Source organism: Chiloscyllium plagiosum, unplaced genomic scaffold (assembly GCF_037043375.1).
Source record: "Chiloscyllium plagiosum isolate Xiang-an unplaced genomic scaffold, Cpla_swu_hap1 HiC_scaffold_4, whole genome shotgun sequence".
Lineage (NCBI taxonomy): Eukaryota > Metazoa > Chordata > Chondrichthyes > Orectolobiformes > Hemiscylliidae > Chiloscyllium > Chiloscyllium plagiosum.
Genome location: NW_028270142.1, coordinates 27,074,347 through 27,099,877, shown reverse-complemented (window position 1 = coordinate 27,099,877; position 25,531 = coordinate 27,074,347). Strand labels below are relative to the sequence as shown.

General features: G+C 41.5%; 1 protein-coding gene across 9 annotated transcripts in view; it reads left to right on the top strand.

Annotated features, from left to right (window-relative positions):
- The first annotated feature begins 1,578 nt into the window (after window positions 1-1,578).
- Window positions 1,579-25,531, top strand: part of trps1 (trichorhinophalangeal syndrome I) — a 225,386-nt gene continuing 201,433 nt past the window's right edge. Inside the window, exons 1-4 of one of the 9 annotated variants that reach the window (XM_087986042.1) lie at window positions 1,579-2,394; window positions 7,905-8,842; window positions 11,981-13,143; window positions 13,706-14,312. In XM_087986042.1, coding sequence (XP_087842168.1) covers window positions 7,907-8,842; window positions 11,981-13,143; window positions 13,706-14,312 — 2,706 coding nt within the window. In that variant the 5' untranslated portion in view covers window positions 1,579-2,394; window positions 7,905-7,906. Of the gene's footprint in view, window positions 2,757-2,892; window positions 3,165-3,497; window positions 3,546-3,721; window positions 3,742-6,322; window positions 6,344-6,729; window positions 6,753-7,904; window positions 8,843-11,980; window positions 13,144-13,705; window positions 14,313-25,531 lie in introns of those variants that run through there. The other 8 variants (XM_087986043.1, XM_043689004.2, XM_043689003.2 and 5 more) reach the window with 8 other exon arrangements.

The window sequence follows — 25,531 nt, the reverse complement described above, 5'->3', positions numbered from 1 at the left end:
CTACTGAATTCAGTCAGACAGATGTTGCATAATTTTACTCCATACTTATTCCACCCTATGGATTTGTCCTAGTCTGACTCAGATTTTCAAATTGTAAGCAAGTTGTGGAAAACACTGAATAACATGTATAGCTGTTATGCAGAAATGTTTTTTAAAAATTGGTCATATTTTGTTTAAAATCTGTTTTTTTTGGTTAAATTCCAATTTTAAACAATCCTAAATCTGGCATCATTGTCTGATCTGAACTGTCAATCAATACTGTTGATATTTGTGTCCTGACATTGCATTGAGTTTAATGCCAGTGCAATGTTTAACCTGGTTTACAGCAGCTCAAAAAGTTGTCAAGCTCAGGGGCATTTAGAGTCTGTCTGGAGTTCATTTAAATCTTTCTCATAATTCCAAAATATTTACATTTGGAGCGATTCCTGCATTTGCAGGTAGCCATGAAAGTCCAGAGTACTGTCATTGAAGGGGAAATTGAATGTATCCGGAGGCAATAGAAACTGAGTACGTTCATGTGGAAGTCAACTACCCATTTCGGTACAAAGTTGTTCATTTCGGTTCTTTAAGTAATCTCCATCTGTTCAGGGAAAGGAAAAAAAACTCATTATCGTACTTGGTACATAATCTTCGATAGGGCTGTCAGTTCACTACACCAGTATTATTCCCCAATTTACTTTTTCAAAAAAAAAAATCCTTTATGGAGATGGGTGTCGCTGGCTAGGCCAGCAATAACTGGCCCTCTCTAGGTACCTTGACAAGGTGGTTGTGAGCTGCCTTCTTGAACTGCTACAGTCTTTCATGTATAGCCACACCAACGGTGTTCAGGAAAGGTGTTCCAGGATATTAATGAACTAACAGTGAAGGAACCGCCATACAGATCCAAATCAGGAATGGGTGTACCTAAAATACAATCTAAAGCCTGGGAATGCTGGGAATTTGATATACAAACAGAAAATTCTGGAAAACCCATCAGTTCTGAGAGCGTCAATGGAGAGAGAAATAGGGGGTGGACGTTTCGAGGTCAATATATAACTCTTCGGGACTGTCTTTAATACTCAAACCCGTAACCTGCCAACCAACCTTTAGATGTGACACTAGTTAGTTTTACATTTTGGTGTACTCCTTTACTTTGATGCCGACTAAAACAGCCTCTTTGCAAAGGGAGTCTACGTTTTTTTAAACAACTGACTCAGCAAATTTCATCTGTCACACGGATTTGCATAGAATTGTTTAACCGCAGTCAGCTCAGATTTGCTTCCGGTTCTAAACAAGCCTGAATATGTCCGCTGATAATTAACAGAAAGACAATGAAGATGGGAAAACTTAGGAAGATGAGCTAGCATTCGAAATAAACATTATCGGAGGATGAGTGGGTAGACACGGATCGTTTATTCACAGGGGAACGATAAACAACATTTAAGATAGTGTTGGGAATGTTGTAAAAGAAAGCAGCATAGGGCGTGGACAGATTCAGGGCGTCGCTGGCATCAGTGTATAAAGATGGGTTCAAACACCTCCTGGAGTCCCAGGTGACAGCGTCTTCCTGAGAAGGATTAACATCCTGAAAGAAAAAAAGAGGAACACGCCATTCCACATAGTCCAATAGGAACTACCTCTTCTGAGAAAAAAAGTTATCCTTACTTGAATGCAAATACCTGTTTGGGGATACTTCCAATCGTGGGGATATTTCATTCTCTCTTGTCTCTCAGGTGAAATGTTCCAAAGGTAAAAGTTGACAGAAAACCAGTTTCAGCAAGAATCCTATCTTTAGGGGCAAAATCTTTTTACAAAATTGCAAATTTCGTGGAGTTCCATTTTGTCAGGGGTATTTTGGTTGAAGATTTGGTTGAAGTGTGAAAGGAAGCCTGGTGTCTGCTACATGAGATCAAAAGGAAAGAGCCTGTCATTCAGAGACGACACCGCTCCGAGAACACAGGCTGAGGTACAGACTCCGACTGTCTCGCCAGCTCTAAACCAAAGCAGGGAGTGAGGATTCATTACTCAACGTCCCTCAATGACAGGTCAATTGGAAACAGCGCTCTGTCACTCTGCAGTTAAGTTACTCCGGGCAGCGAAGAGTTACTGGGATATCAGAGCAGACACAATCTCTGATAAGATCAACACTTGATAGCGAGGGAAGGCAAACTTATATCTCCGTTAGCAGTAGTTTTATCGGGAGATGAAACTCTTAGTGGCAGAACAGGAAATGGTCACGATACTATAAATTATCATCAAAAGTTTCAGTTAAACCGGCTCAAATGTATACTTTATATAACTACGTTACAAATATTGGCTTTTCCAGTTAAAATTCATAAAATGAGTTGTTGCTTTTAAGACTTGAATTGTAAAAGTGTTAATCAGCTCAGCGAAAGAGGCGAGGGAAGAATAAAGGTAAACGCTTAAGTTGAAAACAATGCTCCTTTTCTTGTGGCAAAGATCTTCCCCCATGAGCAACAGTTCAGACGTGATTTCCACACAGATAACCCGCCAACAGCTCTCTCTTTCGCTGCAAGATCGCCCGGCGCTGGCTCGCTTTTTTTTCCACAATCAGCCTGGTCTTTTCTTCGGCTTCAGAAAAGAAACGTGTGGCGCCCCCTTCCCCGGGAGAGAGTGAAAAGGGGAAAGAGAGAGAGAGAGAAGGAGAGCAGGAGCAAACATTTTAAAAAAAAAGCCAGAGAAGTAATTCCGGGAAGGCTGCGTTCTGTGTGAAGGGAGCGAGGAGGCCTGATGGCGATGATCACAGCCGATTGCTGGTGTGTAAGTGTGTTGTGGGGCGGCGCGGAGCAGGAGGCATGTCCGCTGTTTGTATTCGCGCTGAATGCTGTCTTGAAATGACGTAATGCTTGAAGCCGGGGTCCTGACAAACGATAACATTTGTGATAAAGGCCGGACTGAACCAGAGCCCCTTTCCTCTCAGACATATTAAACACACAGACAAACACTACACGCACACACACACACACACACAGACACCTTCCAGTCAGACAGACACAGGCAACTCAGCCTGCGCCTTCCCTTTTCTCTCTCTCTCTGTCTGTCTGTCTCCCTCTCTCTCTCTCTCTCTAAAATCTCACTCTGCAAAAAAACTCAGACGGTTCATGGCTCTCCCCAAAGCTCCACCATCTTTCCAGCTGCAAAGATTATTGCCATCAAATCAACAGGTAAGAGAGAGAGAGAGAGTAGGCGAAAGACAACCCCCGAGTTTGAAGGAACAAAGATCTCTCAGCGATTTTTTGATTCGGTTTGCACACGCTGTATGTCTGTGTGTGTGTGTGGGGAAGGGCAGCGATAGTTCGCAGGTTTTAGGTATTTGTATGTATCTGTTAAGATAATGCATTGAGTTTTGTTCAGTCGACAGCTCTGCGTTTTTTTTTATTTCGAAAGAATGAAGCAGAGTTCTCAGATTTCACATCCATTCCCATTTCCCGTATTTGTTGGGTCGAGAGGTCACCCGAGCAGACTTGAGAAATGGTTCCTTGTACGTGACAGTAGCCTGCAGTAGCCTTTGGGGTCAAGTTTAGCAGAGGAAACGATGATTTCAAGTACGTTTGGGATACTCGCCGGCTTTCGTCTCTTTGTGTTGTGTGTGTGCTGCTATCGCGCCGGAGACTTAGCGGGAAAGTGGGAATAAAGACATGGATGGCGTTCGAAGTGTCTTTTCAGACCCAGATGTCAGTGAAAGATTTTGGTCTCAGTGTGTCTGTAGCGTCAAGAAAGTTTTTGAGTGACGTGGCCGAGGTAACACGGTGAAGTGCATCTGAGTGGGCTATTTAATTTCCATTTCTCCAGGCTGCGCTGTGGATTTATAAATATAGATTTACATTCTAAAGATCCAGTAGAGATCTCCCAGCAACCCCCCCTCACCAACACACACACTCCCTGAGCAGCCTTTCTGAGTCCATTGCGGCCCATCTGGCGGGATACACGAGTAACATGGTTGGAGTAAACTTTTCCCCCCCCCAAAGTCGTGTTAAAGTGTGTGCGTGCTGCTGCGTTGAATTGTCTCTGTGTATGTGGCTAGACACCATCCTCCGGTGGTTTGACTTCTCCAGACAGGGACTTTCAGTTTTTTTTTCATCCCCTGATGTAATGCCAAGTGAAGCTTTTGAAAGTACAGACAGAAGTAATTGTAGCTTTTGACTTAAAGGGTTGCATAGGCTGACACGGGCAGAACGGGCCGTTTGCGTTACCTTATCCACACTCAGTAAAACGTGGCTTGTGATGGCAGTTAGTTTAGGACGTGTCCCCTTAAAAGTGCTATTAAAATGTTTCCTGCTGATTCAGGCTGGATGGTCGCCGGCGAGATCTGTTGAAAGCAGATTTGCGTTTGCTCTCGCGTTTCATCCCACCACAGCTCTGACACATCTGGCTTTTGCTATGACTTTTGCATTTATTAGCCCTGAATGTGAATATAAAATTGTCGTTTCTCCACCCTCCCAGATTTCCAGACAATAACTTATAAGCTGTTGTTTTCCACTCTGCGAGCTAGTTGGAAATTCGTGACACTGTTACTGCATGTTCCACACCATTTTCCTCAGTCCCGATTAAGATGTTTTGGGGCTTCGAAACCTGATTAATTAAGGATTTGCAGGTTTCCTTAACAGGGGAGTTAGACCCAACCTTGTTGCCAGTTACTTTTTCCACTCATGCTCTTTCTAAGGGCGTTTCATGAGAGTCACTATTGTGTCCAGCAAGAACTGCAGATGTAATCACTTAACGAAGCCACTCCAAAAGGGTTTTGTCACTCAAAGAGTTACAAAACTGTACATGGCACACAGGAACAGCAGGGCTAATCCGGTAAAATACCTCCTCAGGGCGTTTACCATTGACGTGAAAACATTGATATCTGGTCAAAGTTTTACAAATACTTAAAGGTACCACGGAGGCCGATGTCGGGGTTGGTTTAAAGCTTTCAATTGTGTTTGGAGAACTCTGTGAAACTGGCTTGGGGTAAAAAAAAAATGTTCACTGGCTTGAATGGGCCCGGACTGTTCAGAGTACTGTGCAAAGTGAATGTCACGTTTGCATTCACATGAACTATGAGCCCATTGAAGTCTGATCTCTTTGCAAGTCTTTGTGTCCTTATCACAGGAAATGTTGCGGAAAGCAGTTGTTCAGTCGAGTTCCTAGCACGTGTTGATTAACGATTCTTGTCTCCCAGACGTGATCACTTCTGGCTGAGTTTTCATTTGAGGATCAGAATAAACGAAACGGTCTCAGTAGCAAATTCCCCATTCGCTCGAGCACATTACAGCAATAGCGTGTGGCATTGTTGGCAGATCGGTGGGCGAGCTTGCAATAATCATTCTGCTACGAGGAATATTGTGTGATTTGATGTTATGATTAATGGCAAGTTTATACAGTGCTTGATCAGATAATGAATACAGGCATCGCTGGGCCAATCTGGCGTGTGTGGAATGAGCAAAACCTTGTATTGATTTGCTGTCGAGATCTGTATTCCACTTTAGCAGACCCCCTTAGCGTTGCAATCATATAAATTAAACCACGATGAAGGTCTGAAATAGTGAAATTCAGTAACTGAAGTAATATTGTTCTCGCGGGTGGAGAATGCAATTTACTTGATTCACTTATCACAGTCTGAATCTTTAGATTGTTTGTTGTAGGGGTACCTCTGACACCTTTCTACTCAGCATCAACAGTTATGAACACAGTAAACTTCGTTAAAATATATTTCATTTGGTTCGTAATTCTATTTGTGAATCTCCCTTCTAAAGGGTGCATTAGATTACCACAAGCTCCTTTTAATTGCAAACGTGTTTGTGTAGATATAATTGGGAATATCAGTACATTATGGAGAACAATGGTGTTCTGCGCACTTAATTGCAAAACACACGATGAGTGTGTATACTTTGATCATGTGACTGGCTATTATTTCAGTGTCCAGGCCAGAAGCAATTTGAAACTTGGGCAAAGTTTGCAGAAAGCGCCAAACTAGCATTTGTTCATATTCGGCTGAATGGACAGAAGTGACCATGTAATTATTGTAATGGCAGTAAACGTACAGAGTACTGAAAGTAAGCACAGTGTACCGAAAGTTAAGGGCTGTTCTTGATGGAATTATGGTGCCAAAGCAGAAAAGTTGGCTGTTTTCACTCGAAACGGTGTAAATTCCAACTTAAAATAGTCTGGCTGTCATTCTAAACCTGTTGACTTTCCGTCTACAACATCAGTTCCTGGACGTGCACACTATTGCACTGAATATTCGTTCCAGTTTAGGCCATCTGCAGAGATTTATTGGCACCAATATAAACAAGAGACGCTTGAAAGTTGTGGAATATACCAATTCTGGGATAATCGTGGTGGAATATCCGAAAAGAAGGTTGAAATAACTATTTGAAATTTTTGTTAGGTAACAGATCAAACTCGCAGAGATTCGAGCTTTGAATTCTTCGGAAACCTTTTTTTGTGTTGTGGTAGTCACATTCATCTAATAAAACTTATTTAAGCAGATGGTCTATGACGTTCTTCCAAAGCTGCTTTACCGAGTTACCCATTTTATTTGCAGTTTCTGGCTTATTGTCAGGACACGTAATGTAGAGAGAGAGAGAGAGAAAAAAAAATCCCTGGCTGGCTTTTTGTGGCTGACAATTTTACTTCTGAGTAGTTAAACGTTCCTCGCGTTAACAAAGTAGATTTTGTTACCATCAGTCCTGGGAATTTGCATCAAAACAGTGTCCGCCAAGGAAAGACTTTAAGTTGAAATCCACGTCAGATCACTTTTTAAGAAGGTAGGCCCAGTCAGCACCGAATGGTTGTTTAAAGGTGTTGATTATTTTTGAACAGACATCTCGATTGAGGAGTCTTACATTGTCCCTCCCTTTTACCGAATGAAGAATGGTGTTTATTATTCACATATTTCACTGATTTATTCAAATTAGTACGGGAGCTGGAACATGTTAACTACTAGTTACCACAGTTATTGTCACTGAATAGGCAGTAGTTGCCGGGGACAGCGAGATAAGTCAAACTTATCGTCAAGGTATTTGTATGAATTACCCTGCTGGTTTTATGAATTCCTTTGAAACTGCCACAAATGCCGTCATATGAAGTTAACAAAACAGGGCAAAGCTGTGCATGTTCCACAAGGGAAACAAGTACAGCTAACTTATTATTTTAGGAGTACAATGATGAAGGGCTGTATTCGTGAAGAAAATCTCCACCTAATCAGTCATTCACAGGATTTGATTTACTTGTTGTGGAAAGGACAATCTTGTAATGTCTTTAGAAATATAGTTGGAACTGCTGCAAACTAATCTCTTGGAATAATGATGGTGGCAGATTATAACTGTCGGTGCCTAATACATTGAAACCCCGGTATCTTTGCCGATATAAACGTTAACAGAACATTCCATTGACCTGACAAAATTTCTCCAATCCACAATTTATGTGTAGGGACACTGAAATATTATGTACCTATACACAACGACGTTGGATATACATGACACTGCAGTCAGATTCTTCACAAGGAGGTTTATAGATATAGTGTTAGCTTGATTGTGAGTGCTTTGAAAGATGCAGTGATGTCTCCTTCAGAACCCCCTTCCCTCTCTCATCCTTTTCTGTCAAAACTCGACAATAGATTCGTCTGTATAAAACTTGGGCGGGTCTGTCTCGTAAACCATCACAGGGAAAACATGTAAACAACCACAACAAAAGAATGCGCAGCACTTTAAAAGAAAACGGATTAGGATGAAACTGGAGCAGAACTAATACAAAGGGGTTCTAGAAAGAGGCTTGAGTTATGGCAGAAATATGAATCCAGGTGACGGGAAAACTGTTTTTGTGCTGTTAAAAATAAATTATGCAAGGGGCAGCCTCCAGTGTTTCAATTCTCCTTAAAGAAACATGTTCTCATTATATGTTCTTTTGCTTCCCCACAGATATGGTCCGGAAAAAGAATCCACCACTGAGAAATCTTGTGAGCCAAGGCGAAAGTGAGAATTGCCAGGTCTCTCAGCCAGTAAGTGCCGTGAACCAGGAGTCTGCCGAAAGCTCCGGACTCCGGGATCCCATGCAGGAACACAGCAACCAGCAAGATGCATTCGAGTTAGTCAACAAGGAGGAACATTGTCTGCGTGTCACAGACGTCGCCGGCATCAAAAGGGACTTGAAAAGCCCCGCAGTGGGCGAAGGGAATGGCTTTAATTATGAAAGCCACAAGAAGGGAGGAAATGTTCCATCCTTCCCGCAAGATGAGGTGACAGACAGAAATATGTCTGCTCTCTCATCTCAGGCTGCTGGTAGAGTCTGTGAGGCCTGGAAGTCTCCTTGCAGATCAGAACCAGATGATGGCGATGGCAGGAGCCGCAATGTGTCTGGAACCCTCTCGGATTTAAACCACAGAGCTCAAACATCACCCAAAAGTGGGCGGGAGAAGGGGCAGCTGCTACAGGGTGAGCCACCTGAACGTCCCAACTCCAGGCCGGGCTCGGTGCCTTCAGAAAACTCTCAGGTGCTTTCAGAAGCGGGTGTTGCACTTGATCAGACAAAGACAGAGGAGCTGACTGACAGCTCAGACGCAGCGCCCCTGACTCCCGAGCTGCAAGACTTCAAATGCAACATTTGTGGTTATGGCTATTATGGCAACGACCCAACCGATTTGATCAAGCATTTCCGCAAATATCACCTGGGTCTGCACAACCGCACCCGCCAAGATGCGGACCTGGACACCAAAATTCTCGCATTACATAACATGGTGCAGTTCTCCCAGTCCAAAGACTTGCAGAAACTGAGCCGAAACACAGGCTTGCTTACTGGGATGTTACAGGACCTGAGTACTCAGCGACCCGCCATGTTAAATGGGACCTATGATGTACATGTAGGTATCTTCTAACTTGATCCCAGCCGACTCAAGGGCAGGATTTGTACTATTAATAGTAGGGCCCCGGGCAGTGTTGTAGAATAGAGAGACCCAGAGATTCAGGTACATAATTCTTTGACATTTTTGTCACTGGTAGACAGGACGGTTAAGAAATCGTTTAGGACGCTTGCCTTCATTGCCCAGAGCTTTGCGTATAGCAGTTGAGACGCCATATTGAGGTTGTATAGGACTTGGTGAGGTCTCGTTTGGAATACTGTGTACAGATCTGGTTGTCCTATTATCGGAAGGATATTATTAAAATGGAGAGGGTTCAGGTAAAAAAAAGATTTACCAAGATGTTGCCGGAAATGTTGGTTTTAAATGATAAAAATAGGCTGAGAACATTTTTCACTGGAACATAGGGCTGAGGGGTGACCTTATAGAAGTTTATAAAAAAATCACAAGGGGCAGAGATAAGGTGAATAAGGTCTTTTCCCTAAGGTGGGGGAATTCAAGACTAGGGGGCATAGTTTTAAGGTGAGTAGAGAAAGAAAAGGACATGAGTCCTTAATTCATGTGCCATTTTCTTAACACTTTTCAACTAATTTCAAAAGTATTTCCCTCGGTTGAAAGGATGGCTCAGAGGCCTATCAGGATTCTTGACCATCTCCTTTACCCCGTGTTGGAATCAGTAATAACTCAGAACTTGGGATTTAAAGTAGAAAAGGACATGAGGGGGAAGTTTTATTTTTACACAGAGAGTGGTTAATGTGTGGAATGAATTGTCAGAGAAAGTGGTGGATGTAGATACAGTTACAACTTTAAAAGTACATGAATAGGAAGTGTTTAGAAGGATATGGGCCAAACGCAGGCAGGTGGGACTAGTCTAGTTTGGGAACAGGGTCGGTGTGGACTAGTTGGACTGAAGGGTCTGCTTTTGTGCTGTATGACTCTATGACTCTCTAACCCAATCCCAGGTGCTTGGTACAAAGACAAGCAGTTGTTAGGGTTTGGAATGCACTGCCTCAGAGGGCAATGGTGGCAAGTTCAACTGAGCCTTTAAAAGTGGAATTGCATCATTATCTGGCAAGGAAAGCTCTGTAGCTCCAGGGAGTAAAGAATGGCACGCGGAGAATTGCTCCTTCGTGGTTTTGCCAGACAGAGGTGATACAGATATAGGATCTACTCCATTAGTAAGGGGAACATAAAGCTGAGAGGAGTAGTAGAAGATGTGAATGAAATTGCCGTTTAATTAATCATATAATACACAATGAAATAATGTGGCAATGATCCAAGTACAGATGACCATTGCGCCACTGTATCCTGTGGGTGTATTTTAATGCATTATATGTGACCAAACTACAATAATATTCGTGTCACGTCAGTTGCTCGGTGTGGCTGAACATACACCATTTCTTTGTGGTTTTCACCTGAGGGTCAGTGAATATTGCAATCCTGAAATCATCTAAGAAAACCTCTTACCACAGATTCAAATTTTGTTAATTGGGATATATCCTAATAATTTTCATCTAATAGCTACTTACATTTTATTGTAGTGATTTGTTTACTGACTATATTGTGTGCAAATCGGCTAGGAAGGTTGCCACTAAATGGATCAGACAACATAAACACTATTTGAGCCCATTACTGTTAATGAAAAGCTGTCTGCACTTAATTAATTCATTTTTAATATCAATTTGTCTGTAGCCACCATTGAATGCTTACATTAGGATTCACTGCAGTAAATTAGCTGCTGATGACACTTCTAGAAAGCTTCTAGCTTAATCCTCTAGCAGTGCCAAGTCCAAGTGACATACTTGTCATTTTAGACAAAAACACTTCTTTTTGTTGAGGGTTTTTAGGTATCTTTTGGCTACCACTAATCTTCACAGCAGTTCACTGGCTAATTATATACTTTGCTGCATTGCATAGCCACATGTGGAAACTGGTATGACACCATAACAGTTGGAGTAATGGTAAATAGGAAAGATTAACATGCAATTACTCGAAACAATGTTTTTGAGGCAATTTAAAAAAAAATTGGAATTAATTCATGTGCCATTTTGTTAACACTTTTCAACTAGTTTCAAAAGTATTCCCTTCAGTTGAAAGGGAGGCTCAGAGGCCTATCTGGGTTCTTGACCATTTCCTTTATCCTTTGTAGGAATCAGTAATAGCTCAGAACTTGGGATTTAAAGTAGACTGACTTGTGCTTTCAGAATGCAGGAGATAGTAACTTTCAGTTTAAAATAAGGAAGTGGCCGAAATAGTCTCATTTATAACATCTCACAATGTACACCTAACCTGCACAACAAAAATGAATCAGTCTTTATGGAATTGGATAATTTAGAAACCATGAACTATGGAAACCAGAAGTAAACAAATAGTTTCCCTTCAGACATTGAGTTGAAGTACATTTTATGAGGGCTGTCCTCCCTGCTATTCCTGAATAGTTAAGTACATCCTGACTATGTCAGCTCTATAGCCCATCACAGCATCATTGCATTAGGCTCTCTGAACTAGTTAAAGTGCAGTTTTACTGCTAAATCCTTCGTTAACATTCATGCTGAGAGCCTGTAACACGGTTGCTCTACATGATGTGACTGTAGCTGTAGACAATAATGTCTGTAAATGCAAGAAACAACACCTCAGACTCCCCCTAACCGCCCCCTGGCTCCGCCAATGCTTTATTTTTTATCTTAGCAACTACATTTGCTGATTAATGACTCATGGCATTGAAAGGGTTAACGGAAAAAAAAACTGAAAAGCTGTTTACTGTTATTTTGTTCTCCCCACCCCCAAATTCCCTCGGCGGGATCTAAAATCGTTACCATACTTCTGCTTTGATTTCATACCGGCAATGATAAACCCACCTTGAACATTGCAAGTTAGAAAAGAATGCTAGATGCGTAGAAGCAAAATACTGAAGACAAAATTGGATAATTAGGACAAATAAGGGTTCCAAACCAACAGTCATTGATTGGCACAGAGGAATGCATCGTTCAATTTGTCATAGATACCCAAACTTGGGTGTCACACAACGTTTTGTAACAATAAAGATAGGAGATGTTATTGTCTGAGAAACTGTCACATGATTGGTTATTTCACACGCTGCAATGGAAAACACATTTCTCTTTTGTTTTTGCTCTTTTCTAGGTTACTTTGGGAGGAATGTTCATTGGCATCGGACGCAAAACCCCAGACTGCCAAGGGAACACCAAGTATTTCCGGTGCAAGTTCTGCAATTTCACTTACATGGGCAGCTCTTCGACGGAACTGGAACAGCACTTCGTGTCAGCGCATCCCAACAAAATGAAAAGTGTGCCTTCTGTTCCCGAGGCTGGGAAAGATGCGACCAAACCGGAGAAAGCCACCAGCAAAGGCAGTCCAGCAACAGAACGCCACCTACCACGTCCCGTAGACCCAGAGGACGTGGGCAAATGGCAGGACAAGGTCACCATCAAGGCCACGGATGACACCCCCATTGGCTACTCCGTGCCCATTAAGTCGGTGGATACCAGCTCCAAACAGAACGGCATGGACTCTACCTGTTACTTCTGGTGTCGGTTTTGCAGCTTCAGCTGTGAGTCCTCAGACACCTTAAAACTCACGGATCACTATAACAAACTGCACGGGGAGAACCAGCGCCCTGGCTACTTTAACCGAGACCTTCCGGACAAAGCTAGCAAACAGGGAGCCGCACTTGACTCCCCGAAAGAGCGCGCCCCTCTCAGTAAACCCGACGGCGAGCTCTCGGCGCAGGCAGAGAAAGGCGCAAGTTCAGCCCGAAAGAAAGACAAGGCAGCGGAGGAGAGCGTGGTCACCAGCTATAACTGTCAGTTGTGCAAATTCAGGTATTCCACCAGTCATGGGCCGGACGTGATCGCTGTGGGACCCCTGCTCCGACACTACCATTACATTCACAACGTCCATAAGTGCACAATTAAACACTGCCAGTACTGTCCTGGGGGGCTGTGTGGCCCTGAGAAACACCTGGGGGACATCACCTACCCGTTCGCTTGCAGGAAGAGTAATTGCTCCCACTGCACCCTGTTGCTCTTGCATTCGTCCCACGGGGTGGGAGGGAGTGCCAGGGTAAAACACCAGTGCGACCAGTGCTCCTTCACAGTTCAGGATGTAGATACACTGCTGCAGCATTACGAGACAATGCACAGCAGCAGCAGCAGCAGCCCAACCAAGGCTGAGAATGGCCAACAGGGAAGTGATGGCCCGGGCACCAGCGAAGACACTGAAGAGCACTGCTGTACCAAATGCGACTTTGTGACTCAAGTAGAGGAAGAGATTTTTCGACACTACAGGTAACAGACTAGACAGGTTCAATATAACCCTACCCAACTCACACCCCACCGGATGGTGTGTTTTTACATTGAGTTAAAAATCTGACACCAGATGGGGGCTGAGCTAGCACAATAACCAAGCGTGAAGAGTTTTAAAAAACATCCCTTTCGAGTTGGCCCCACAGCAGGGCAGATCAACTGGATTGTTTTGTGACGGTCTATCGTTAGTCTGTCATCAGGTTATCATAACTAGCTACAGTTCGTTAAGAGAGCTTAGTAAATTGTGAAAACATGTCACCAATGCCAAACCTTAGTGTGCACATGTTCTGGTGTACAACATGTGCAGTTTGGCGGCTGATCTTTGTACAGGAACTATCCTGGATTACCATCAGTCCATGCCACACACCAAGGGCTAAAATAGTTACGATTCACTCTTGTCAATCTCTGGCGTTATCTGCTCGGACTTGTCTTGAGGCTTAAGAAATGCACTTGATGCAACTTCAAAAGTTGCAGTTTTTCTTGTTGAGCTGATGCGGGGAAAGCTAAACCTCAAGTTATCTTTTTGTTTGTCTGTGTGTCTTAGGAGGGCTCATAATTGCTACAAGTGCCGTCAGTGTAAGTGGAGCGCCCCAGGCACTCAGGCGTTGCTGGAGCATTTCAACACGGCGCACTGTGTGCTCCAGGAGGCAGTGAGCAGCAGTAACAGCACCAGCGGCGGAGAGTCTCCACCCCCCCCACCTCCTCCTCCTCCTCCTCTTCCTGGTTCCATCGACCAGGAGATGCGGAATCAGCGCCCCCCAACCCCGAGTGATAGCAACAGCAGTGGCCATCCCCTGCCTGCCCCAGCTCCAGCCGAGGAGGAGGGCCGAGGCGGGGCCGAGCCCTCCAAGGAAGACACCAAGAAGCCAGGCTGGGGCGTCAAGGAGAGCACCGGGGAGCTTCACAAAGGGGGCCCGTACCCGGCGACACAGGCCGCCACCAGGCTCCACACCGCCTCCCCCGGCAGGGCTCCGGAAGAAGTGGACTCCGGGCGGCCCGTCTATGGGATGCAGACCGCAGACTCCAAGGGCTTTCTAGCTGGAGGAGGAGGAGGAGGTGGTGAAAGGGACAAACCCCGGGCTCTCACTCCACAGTATCCAACATCTACTGAACTCAACAAGGCGAGGGAGGAGTCACAGACTCTACTGCGGGTAAGGTTGGATTGGTTACTGTCAGTCTGTTGCTTCTCACCTACACACCCACACACAAGATAATGGTACGACCCATTGAAGCATCAATCTTACAGTGTAACTTCGATAAAAGGATATCAATCATTTATTCTCGTGTACCAAACCCACTTTCAGTCAGCAGAGAGTCATGTTGGGTTACAATCTAGGTGGGAAATATGGTTAGGTGTCTCTTAATTCAGAGACAGAGAAGTCAATGCAAACCCCCTACTTGACTGGGATGGTTTCTTCAATGGTTTGCAAAAACTGAAGCTTGTTGGTCTCAAGACTCAGTCGCTGAAACCAAGAAAGAACTAAGAGATGATCTGAGCAGTTTGGATTATCTTATTGTAAGATCTCAGTTATTGTAGCAACTCTGCCTCTCCTCCTTAATTAGTCTTTCCATCAAAGTAGAGGGCCTTGTATGACACATTTGTTTACTGGCATGGGGAAAGGATTACCTTGTAAATCTAAGGGACCCAGTTTATTTTTAAAGAGAGGTGGAATAAGGCAAAGGCATGATGTTGCAGTATTTGTCACAGTTTTAATCCTTATGGTGATGGCATAACATACCTGACATCAGTAAGAAAAGGCGAAAGTGAGGACTGCAGATGCAGGAGGTTAGAGTCAAGTGTGGTACCGGAAAAGCACAGCAGGTCAGGCAGCATCCGAGAAGCAGGAGAGTCGACGTTTCAAAGTTTGGGAGAAGATTTGTAGCTCGGGTGCTCATTGTTGTGGTTCTGTTCGCTGAGCTGGAAATTTTTGTTGCAAACGTTTCGTCCCCTGTCTAGGTGACATCCTCAGTGCTTGGGAGCCTCCTGTGGTGTTTCCTCCGGCATTTATAGTGGCCTGTCCCTGCCGCTTCCGTTTCAGCTGTCCGCTGTAGTGGCCGGTATATTGGGTCCAGGTCGATGTGTTTGTTGATGGAGTTTGTGGATGAGTGCCATGCTTCTAGGAATTCCCTGGCTGTTCTTTGTTTCGCTTGCCCTATAATGGTAGTGTTGTCCCAGTCGAATTCATGTTGCTTGTCGTCTGCGTGTGTGGCTACTAAGGATAGCTGGTCGTGTCGTTTCGTGGATGCGGATCATTAGCTGTCTTCCTGTTTGTCCTATATAGTGTTTTGTACAGTCCTTGCATGGGATTTTGTACACTACATTAGTTTTGCTCATGCTGGGTATCGGGTCCTTCGTTCTGGTGAGTTGTTGTCTGAGGTTGGCTGTTGGTTTGTGTGCTGTTATAAGTCCTAGTGGTCGCAGTAGTCTGGCTGTCAGTTCTGAAATGCTCCTGATGTATGGTAGTGTGGCTCGTCCTTTGGGTTGTGGCATGTCCTCGTTCCGTTGTCTTTCTCTTAGGCATCTGTTGATGAAATTGCACGGGTATCCATTTTTGGCGAATACCTTGTACGGGTGTTCCTCTTCCTCTTTTTGCAGTTCTGGTGTGCTGCAGTGTGTTGTGGCCCTTTTGAATAGTGTCTTGATGCAACTTCGTTTGTGTGTGTTGGGGTGGTTGCTTTCATAGTTCAGGACTATGGAATGGGAGTTGGTGACGTGATGGTACAGAGAACACCGAACGGAGAATTCACCACAAAGGTATACAGGAAAGCCACACACAGAGACCAAGTCCTGAACTATGAAAGCAACCACCCCAACACACACAAACGAAGTTGCATCAGGACACTATTCAAAAGGGCCACAACACACTGCAGTACACCAGAACTGCAAAAAGAGGAAGAGGAACACCTGTACAAGGTATTCGCCAAAAACGGGTATCCTCGCAATTTCATCAACAGATGCCTAAGAGAAAGACAATGGAATGAGGACATGCCACAACCCAAAGGACGAGCCACACTACCATACATCAGGAGCATTTCAGAACTGACAGCCAGACTACTGCGACCACTAGGACTTATAACAGCACGCAAACCAACAGCCACCCTCAGACAACAACTCACCAGAACGAAGGACCCGATACCCAGCATGAGCAAAACTAATGTAGTGTACAAAATCCCATGCAAGGACTGCACAAAACACTATATAGGACAATCGAAGACAGCTAACGATCCACATCCATGAACATCAACTAGCCACGAAACGCCACGACCAGCTATCCTTAGTAGCCACACACGCAGACGACAAGCAACATGAATTCGACTGGGACAACACTACCATTATAGGGCAAGCGAAACAAAGAACAGCCAGGGAATTCCTAGAAGCATGGCACTCATCCACAAACTCCATCAACAAACACATCGACCTGGACCCAATATACCGGTCACTACAGCGGACAGCTGAAACTGACAACCGGAAGCGGCAGGGACAGGCCACTATAAATGCCGGAGGAAACACCACAGAAGCGCTTCACAGGAGGCTCCCAAGCACTGAGGATGTTACCTAGACAGGGGATGAAACGTTTGCAACAAAAATTTCCAGCTCGGCGAACAAAACCACAACAGTTGACGTTTCAGGCTAAAGCCCTTCATCATTAAGAAAAGTCAACCAATAATTGCAATTGATAATAATTGATTATTCTCCAACTTTTACAACCTTTAGCACATTATAAATAGCACATCCTGATGACTTCAGTGATGTCTACATTGAGTTTGAGAAACCAGATGGAACTAAGATTTTGAAAATGGTGGACAGAAGAGTAGAGCAGATACATTGACTGCAACTAAATAAACCACATTGCTGATGTTGGAAGCATTTCTGAACCATGACAGGGATGTTATTGTTCTTATGCCCTCCAAGACTTTGTAACTTAAGCATATAAGACTTTTTTTTAAAGATCTTGAGCAGTTTTGATTTACTTGTTGAATTTTTCCTCTCATTATGTAATACGAAAATTGTAAAAAAAAAGGGTCCTTCTTTAATGAGAGTGAATGTAAGTTAGCAAGCCAGGGGTGCTAACTCAATTGAACTTGGTGTGAAATCGGACAAAGGTGGCAGAATTTTTAATGACCTCAACTGAGTTGAAGACAGAAGCTAAGAATGATTGGATAGTTACACTTAGAGACAACAGAAACATGGATTAAAGTTACCACAACAAAAACTGAGGCAGCATCAGAGTGGGGTGATGTCATGGAGGTGGAAATTGATATCTTGTTGATGATGTGATTGAGCACTTGAATGCCCACCCTGGGTCAACAGTCTGGTTTAGTCTTAGCACAGTTGTGAAACACAAATAAGGAGTTGGTAGCTGGGGAACAGAGTTTGTAGGGTTATTGAAGATAATGGCTTCAAACTTTCCAATATTGAATTGGAGGAAATTTCTGTTCACGTACTAATGGATATTGGATGAGCTGGCTAATAATTTTAGAGATCAGGGAAGGATCATGAAAAGGGCTGGTGAGATATAAGTAAGCTATAAATAGATTTTAATCTCACTGCAGTTATTTTGTATGTAATTTTTTCATTTAATGAAACAGAATATGATCACCTCTCCTTGAATCTCTTTATTTCTGCAGTAGATTACTATTGATTGCACTTTCAACTTTATTGCTCAAGCGATGCAATTAGATTGTCTTGTAGAAATAACTATTATAATTTTAGATATTCAGAATTTTGAGCTGGTAATAGTTATAAGGTTTCAAAACCATTAATATAATAATTTCTTCTTGCAAATACTGTCAGATGAAGTAGTTCTGTGACCAAATGATAGAACCTGGCCTTCTGGGGTAAATTATTCTTCAGCATTGTCACCAAGGAAAACATAGAAAAACATGATGCAAATAATTTAACTTAGGTTTGTTTGTATGTCAATAATCTTTCATGCTTCCGATTTCCCTGTTTGGGTGTCCAGTTCAATATTGATTCCCATTTAATATGTGATAAGATAAAAATGCTGAAGATGGGTACCACAGAAATAGGTGTAAAGTCTTTATGTTGGAAATATTTTTTAATCAGGGGCCAAACACCAACCAGTGCAAAGCCATTTCTAACCTTACAATGTGGATTATTGAATCTTGGAATCATCCTGTATGACAAATGGGGCAGAATGAGATGATTCATTGCGGTAGACACTTTCAGTAATAATTTGTATTTACCTAAGAATACTTGTGTCTAGAATAGCAATGATTCCTTTGTGATTTCAGAAATATTATGCAGGCTTTTAGCAGCTATCATCAAGAATATTGATAGTTGTAACTTGTATCTCTTTTTGTTTTGGTTCAAACTTGGGTCATCTTGGATTAATTGTGAACTGTATTAGATATATAAACAATTGAGAATGGGATCCTCAATCAATAATATTACATGAAAAGGTCAAGGGAATACAAAGATTGTTATTTTGGAATACAGAAAGAACTTCTTCACTATTTTCAGTACTTTTGTAAAAATGACATGCAATTTCAGGGGAATAATCTATGTTATAATTGGCCAGCAATTATGATAGGGTGTGGCTAGCACACATAATTGAAATAGTCAACTTGTTGAGGCATTCTGCAAAAATAATTACACCAATCACATGCTCATTTGTTTTCTTCTATTCTTGTGCTCACTATTTCCTTTGCCAGTTGTGATTTATTTTAAAATTAGGCAGAAATAGCAAACAAAAATCATTTGAGGAGTCATGTGATGTGACTCCTTGGATTAGTTGAGAGAAGTTTCACTTTACATCCGTGACTAGCTTGTTGGATTAAAAAGTCAATTTTAAAATATTTCTGCATTCATAAACTTTATCTGATTTGGAAAACCCTGGATTGTCTCTTTAGGTTTCTGTCCTCTCTCCTGCCAGTGCTGAATCTCAGTTGTCATATCTGAACCAGCTCACTCTTGGCATAACCAATAAATCTTGCATGTCCTCAAAAATGCCATGGAAAATCACCTTATTGTAGATGCACTTCTGGTTATGATTTTGGTTTAATATTTAGTTCAGTACCACAAAGAACAGAGACTGAGGGCAGAACTTTAGATTTTTGGATCAAGACCTTGATGGAGTTAAAAACTGACCACACATTGTCATCTGGCAGTGTTTTTCTCTGAAGTGACCAATGAATGGTCAGAGGCTGCACTGGCCATCAATTTAAGGATGGTCTCTTAAAGCTACAGAGTGATGGGAGGACCTGAACCATGGAAAGTGGTTCAGCCTGCTGGAGCAAGTAAGAGATAGAGATAGATAGGTAGATAGAGAGAAAGGACTCACCTCTTGAAATGCCTTTCTCACTAACTTTAAATATTTATGAATTAAAAGAATGACTATACCTTCATTGTGAATCCCTTGTACAGAGCACCTGTGCCCAGCTAGCCTCTGATAATTGTCTGTTAATTGGCTACTCACTGCTTGCAGATGGGTACCCTTCTCTGATCTCCCCTTTGATCTCAGGAAAATGACCTGTAGCAGGGTAGTGCTGGAAGAACAAGTGGCTGCTCCATACAGGGTGAAATTCCAGCCTTATATATCAATTATACATCCTATTTGAGTGTTGTAGTAAATCAAGAACTTGTCTTCATATAACATCTTATCAGTTTGTTAGGATGTCCCCAAGTGTCTCACGTAATATATTTACTTCATGAAGCTTTTTGATTGCCAAACTGGAAACATTTTGAAATTTCTAAACTCATCACAGCCTTCAAAGTCAGAGGAGAAATGAGATTCATAAATTTCTGCATAAATAGAGCATTTAACTGAGCATAGCCCCAAAGTGCCTCAGCAAAACTGAGGGAAAAATGTCCAGTGACAAGAATCTTGCTTGATAGACAACAAGGTGGTTGTCTTCATCAGAGACAAATCATCAGAGCCCCACTTGCTCAAAGAAACATTTTTGACTCAACAGTCTTTATTGAATGCATTCTCTCTACCTGAAAGTCAAAAGTATGGCCATGTTTAGAGATTATAATGTATTCAGCCATCATCACAACTCCACCATGATTGAACAGACAATAGCAGCATACAGCATTATCAGGACCTATCCAAGTTAAACACTTTGTCCGACAAGTAATAAAGTACAATCAAGCTATATAAATACCAGACAATCACATCTCCAACACAAAAAGTCCAGTCACTTTCCCTTGACATTCAGTAACAGTGCTTTCACCGAAACCTGATCTTTCTTGTGATCGTTTTTGAGCAGAAGATGAACTGGATAAGCCATATTAGTGCTGTGGTAACAAGAGCAGAGACTTGATGTTTTGAAAATGGCTCAGCATGGCATTCCTTCAGTACATCTGGGGAACATGGTCAGCATGGGAAAAGCCTGTTACTGCCTATTATAGCAACTGTACAGGCAATAATTGTAGCTTTACCAGCATTGTCCAAATCCCAAAACAAAAACAAGTGAATAAAAATATTTTGCACATAGCAAGGTCTGACAAAAAGTGAATGACAGTTATAATGGAATTTTGATTGAGTTAGATCAGGAAGAATTTTGTGAGTGCATCACATGAGTTTCCTATTGTTTTGACCATGTCATAGGATTTTTTTACAACCACCTGAAAGACAGCAGACTTTAACAACTTGCCTAAAAGGAGACACCCCCTGTGCCCACAGGACTTTCTCAAGTCAGCATTGGAGAGTCAGCTTAATTTTGATACTTGCTTGCACTCACAGCCTTAATGAAAGATGCAGATGTCATGAAGGAATGTTTCCAATTGATTGGGAATGTAATATATAAAGTTTGTTCTCTAACATTTACCTGCAATTGAATATTGCTACAAGACACAGCATAGACAAGACTTCATTTAACGGATCAGCCTGTTCTCTGTTAACACCTTGCTTGTAATTACTAGTCACTTTCTTTGAGCACGAACAAGCATGATGTTGGAACTGGCTTTATTATTGGGAACATTGCATGAGAGAGCATGGGGAATTTGAGAAATATTTGACTAACATCAAATATAGATCAAATTTGTTGAATGTATTTGAGCTTTTCTTTCCCCATAGATATATTATCCCTTGTTCTATGACTTCTGAATCTATAGAACCATTGTTGGTTCAATATGTCTCGACTATTGGCTCCTACTTTGTGATCTGAGTAATCCCTCTTACATGAATGATGTAAGGTAGGTGGGATTCCGGCTTCACCCAAGGTCCATGGAATGCTTTTTATAGCATTTAGAGTGGGAGAACTGGTAATACACCCCTATGGGGTGTCAGACAAGGGTGGATAAAGTTAAAAATCACACAGCACCAGCTTACAGTCCAACAGGTTTATTTGGAAGTATAAGCTTTTGGAGCGCAAATGCAATTCTATTGGATACATTCTATTTTGTTCAAAAATCACAAAATCTGGAGGCAGTCAGTCCATGTGACATTTTATAAATTCCTACTTTGGGAGCAGAACCGGTCTGACTCAAGGTTGGAATATAGACAGGCTCTAAACTCACACCTTCAATGTATTGTCTGAGCTGAAATGTTACCTTATTTTTAGTAAAACCTTAAGTTATCTTGGGAATGTAACTTGAAAGAAGTACTGGGATTTACATATTAATGAATTGAAACCTGCAACCCATTCTATGTGATTAAAGGCTTAATAGCAATCCAGGTTTGTTCAATACATTGCATCAGTTGTATGACACTTTGATCTTTTACTATAAATTCTGTGTCCTATGATTCTGCGCCACTAGCTACCTTACAAAACAGCTGCGCTCTAAAAGCGTGTACTCCCAAATAAACCTGTTGGTCTATAACCTGATGTTGTGTGATTTTTAAATGTATCCACCCCTGTGGGAGGAAGCCCATTGTGCAACCCTAATGCTAACTAACAGCAAATGTAGATGATTAAAGTTTGTACCTTCTGGCTCTCGCTAGGTTAAGTTTCATATTTTGCATGGCCAACTGTGTATGTTCCTTGTAAGGGTGAAAATGTCCCGGTGTTCCATTGTAGCCATATCTTATTTTTATTGTTTGTCTCAAAAATCCAGTATTTGATGGCAGCATTTCTCAGGACTGTATGGAAGGGAGTGACTTTGTGGCTGTCAGAATGAGATAGTGTTAACTTTTGGCTTGTTTCCCTTGGGATTTAATTCAGCATTGGATGGTAAGTAGTGTCTTGCATGGTAAAAATTGCATCATCCCTGCTCTTTGTCTTCATGCCTCCTTATGGTTTCCTATTCAAAGAAAGCTTATGGATCATTTTACAAATTATTAGTTTTCATATAAAATGCAAGGGAGCAAGAATTCTTGCAACCCAGAGTTCAGCTGCTTTATGAGCTTTCTGAAAAACATTTTAATACACCCAGAATGTTTGACTCAATTGGAATTGATTCATGAAATATCAATATGTAACAGATTATTTTATTTGGCTTTGTGGTTCCATTGGAAACTTTTCTATGATGGCTTTAATGTCTTTGCATTAAACTTGATTAAATCTTGTTCACAGAATATCAAAAGCAAAATTATAATAGGTTCAGTTTTTGAACAGAAGATCTCAACCCAGATACACTTGGCATTTAGATTTACAGATTTGAAGTGATACATATGTACCTACATATAGTAACAAGCTTTTAATCCAATTAATTAAAAATTTCCATTTTGGCTAAATATATTTGCATTTCTGTTGTGTTCAGGACCATGAAGCCCTTAGTTGCAAGTCACAAAATGTCTTTTGGTTAGCTTTCAAAAGGATGTAGAGAACTTGACTGTGTAGTGTACAAAGGAATAGGTGAAATTGCAGATTTTAGGTTCAGATTCCAAGAGACATGTAATTAATTTAACCAGGCCTTCATATGTACTTCGTGACTGAATTTTTAGTGAAAATCCACCCATGTGTGACACTTGAAGTGCCTGTATAAAAAAGAAAATTGTATAGTGATAAAGTCCTTTTTGTTTCAGCCAAGGTGTCAGCCTTGGCTGATCAGTCACACACTCATCTCTGAGTCAGAAGTACTTGGAATCAAGCCCCCACTCCAGAACCTGAGCACATAATCTAGCCTGACATTCCACGGCAGTAGTGGAGTTATAAATATGTAAGATGTATAACATTATCTGAGTACTATCTTTCAGATAAAATATTGAAATAAGATTGCATCTGCATGCTTAGGGTAATACTGCAAGTGTTACACTGCCAGATCTTGTAAATGATTCCAATAAATGACCCTGTTTTCCTTGCCTCAGCATGGCTTGGATGATTTCATGTTCTCTGATATTAAATGTAATGATGCAAAGCTGAAGTTGGTTTCCAAGAATGTGAATAAGAATTTTAGCTGTGCAGTTGTTTTGTCATTCTTCTGTATGTGGGCCTTGCTGCCAAAGACAGCCATTTACTGCCCATGAGATGGTAGCTGTGGAGCTTTTTGAACTGCTGCAGCCCCATTGGTTCCTGGCATTTTGATCCAACTGAATGATTTGCTGAGCTACTGAGGTTAGCTCTGAATCAACCATGTTGCTGTGAAACTAAAGTCACATGTAGATCAGACCAAGGAACATTTTTAATTCCTGAAAACCATCAGTGAACCCATTTGTTTTTCTAATATTTGGACTGTTTCATGGACACTTTTACTGGTACCAAATCTGTATTTTCTGCTTTATTTCACTGAAGCTAAATGCTCAGACTTCTGTGACATAATTTGAACTCATTTTCCTTGGATTTTCTTTTACAGTCATCTGAATTATTAGTCCAATAACATAACACTTATGTTACCAAACCCATATAACTGCTCTGTTTTATGTTGAAGTATTCCACACAAGCTGATGTTGTATGTGTTTACCCGACAATTGAATGTTTTTGCCTTGGAAAATTGCTATAGGTTTGGCAGGCAAGGAAGCAATCTGCTGTGTTTCAGCAAGTGAGAATTAGAAGTTTAGTGAGAGTTGGGATGGTAATGAAACCTGAAGGGAAAATTTGAATCAACAGCTGGGAGTTTAGTATTGTATCTTGTGCTCAATTTTATTTTCCAAACCTCATGGATAACATTTGATAATGTGTTGATATCATCACAAGTTGCCTATTGTACTGATGAAAGGAGAGGTTTGCAGTCATGTAGCCATTTTCATGAACTTGCAATGTTCCACTGTGCTTTACACAATGCCAGTTAAATACTTTTTGTGACAGTTGTAATGTAGAAGACATTATGCACCCATTGGACAACCATGAGATAGTCACCAGATAGTCTGTTATAATGTTATTGGTTGATGAAAGAAATGATGGCCAATTCACAGGGAAAACTCACTTGCTGTCCTTCAAATAGTGCTGTAAAATATATCATACTTGCCTGGGAGGCCAAATAGGTGCCACTTTAACATCTCATGTGAAAGAAGTAATGTCTGATAGTGAAGCACTCCCACTGTATTTTACTGGAGTGTTGGGTTAGAGTATGGATAAGAGTTCAGAAATGAATGACATGAATGTGGCTATGCCCTAGTTATCTTTAAGTATTGAAGCAGTTTTGGCAAGCACTGCACTCAGACCTACCAGTAAATGTGCTGAGTTGCATTTCTGTGAAATACTTAATGTTTCCTTGAAAACAGTTTAGCACCACTTTCATTATGTTAATTCCTTTTGATAGACTTTACAAGTGGAAAAAAGAAAAAGATTGAATACAGCCCTTCAATATGATTGTCAAAATATAGTTTAGATTAAAGAACTCAAGCCATTCTATTGATCAAGTCAGCAGACATTAATATGAAGACACATTAATGCATTTCTAAAACAACCCACAAATAAAGAAGACTGAGCAGTGATGAGAAAACTTGGCTACATGAATCATTTTAATCAATTCTTTGTCTATCATAGCACATGACACAGCAGAACATTTAATTCTACTGCATTATTAAACATCACTATGTGGTAATGTTTCTGAACTGTCCTTATTAAGTGTAGCATTTAAAAATTATTACAGACTGTACCATGTTGGACTGTGGTACAGATTGTAAAGTTAGAATTTCGTCCCTGTGAAATCTATTCCAATTGCCAATGCATGAGTCATCAATATCAAATTCACTCATACACAGAACAACCTTGATTATCCGAATGAGACGGTTGAGGAGTATTTTGCTCGGATAACTGAGATTTTGGATAACGGATTGTTCGGAGAATGGATAGCGTTTTTATGGGATCTTGAGAACGTGTTCGGATAATCTGAAATTCAGATAATTGATGTTTGGGTAATCAAGGTTGTTCTGTGTAATAGAGAGTTTTCATATTAATTGTTTGGAGTGAAACTACAAATTAAATAATATATAAGAAAGGAATATTGGTTGTATTTAAGAACTGTTTGGAATCTGATTACTCTACATTGAGTCTCTACTTTCCTGAATAGATACAACAATAT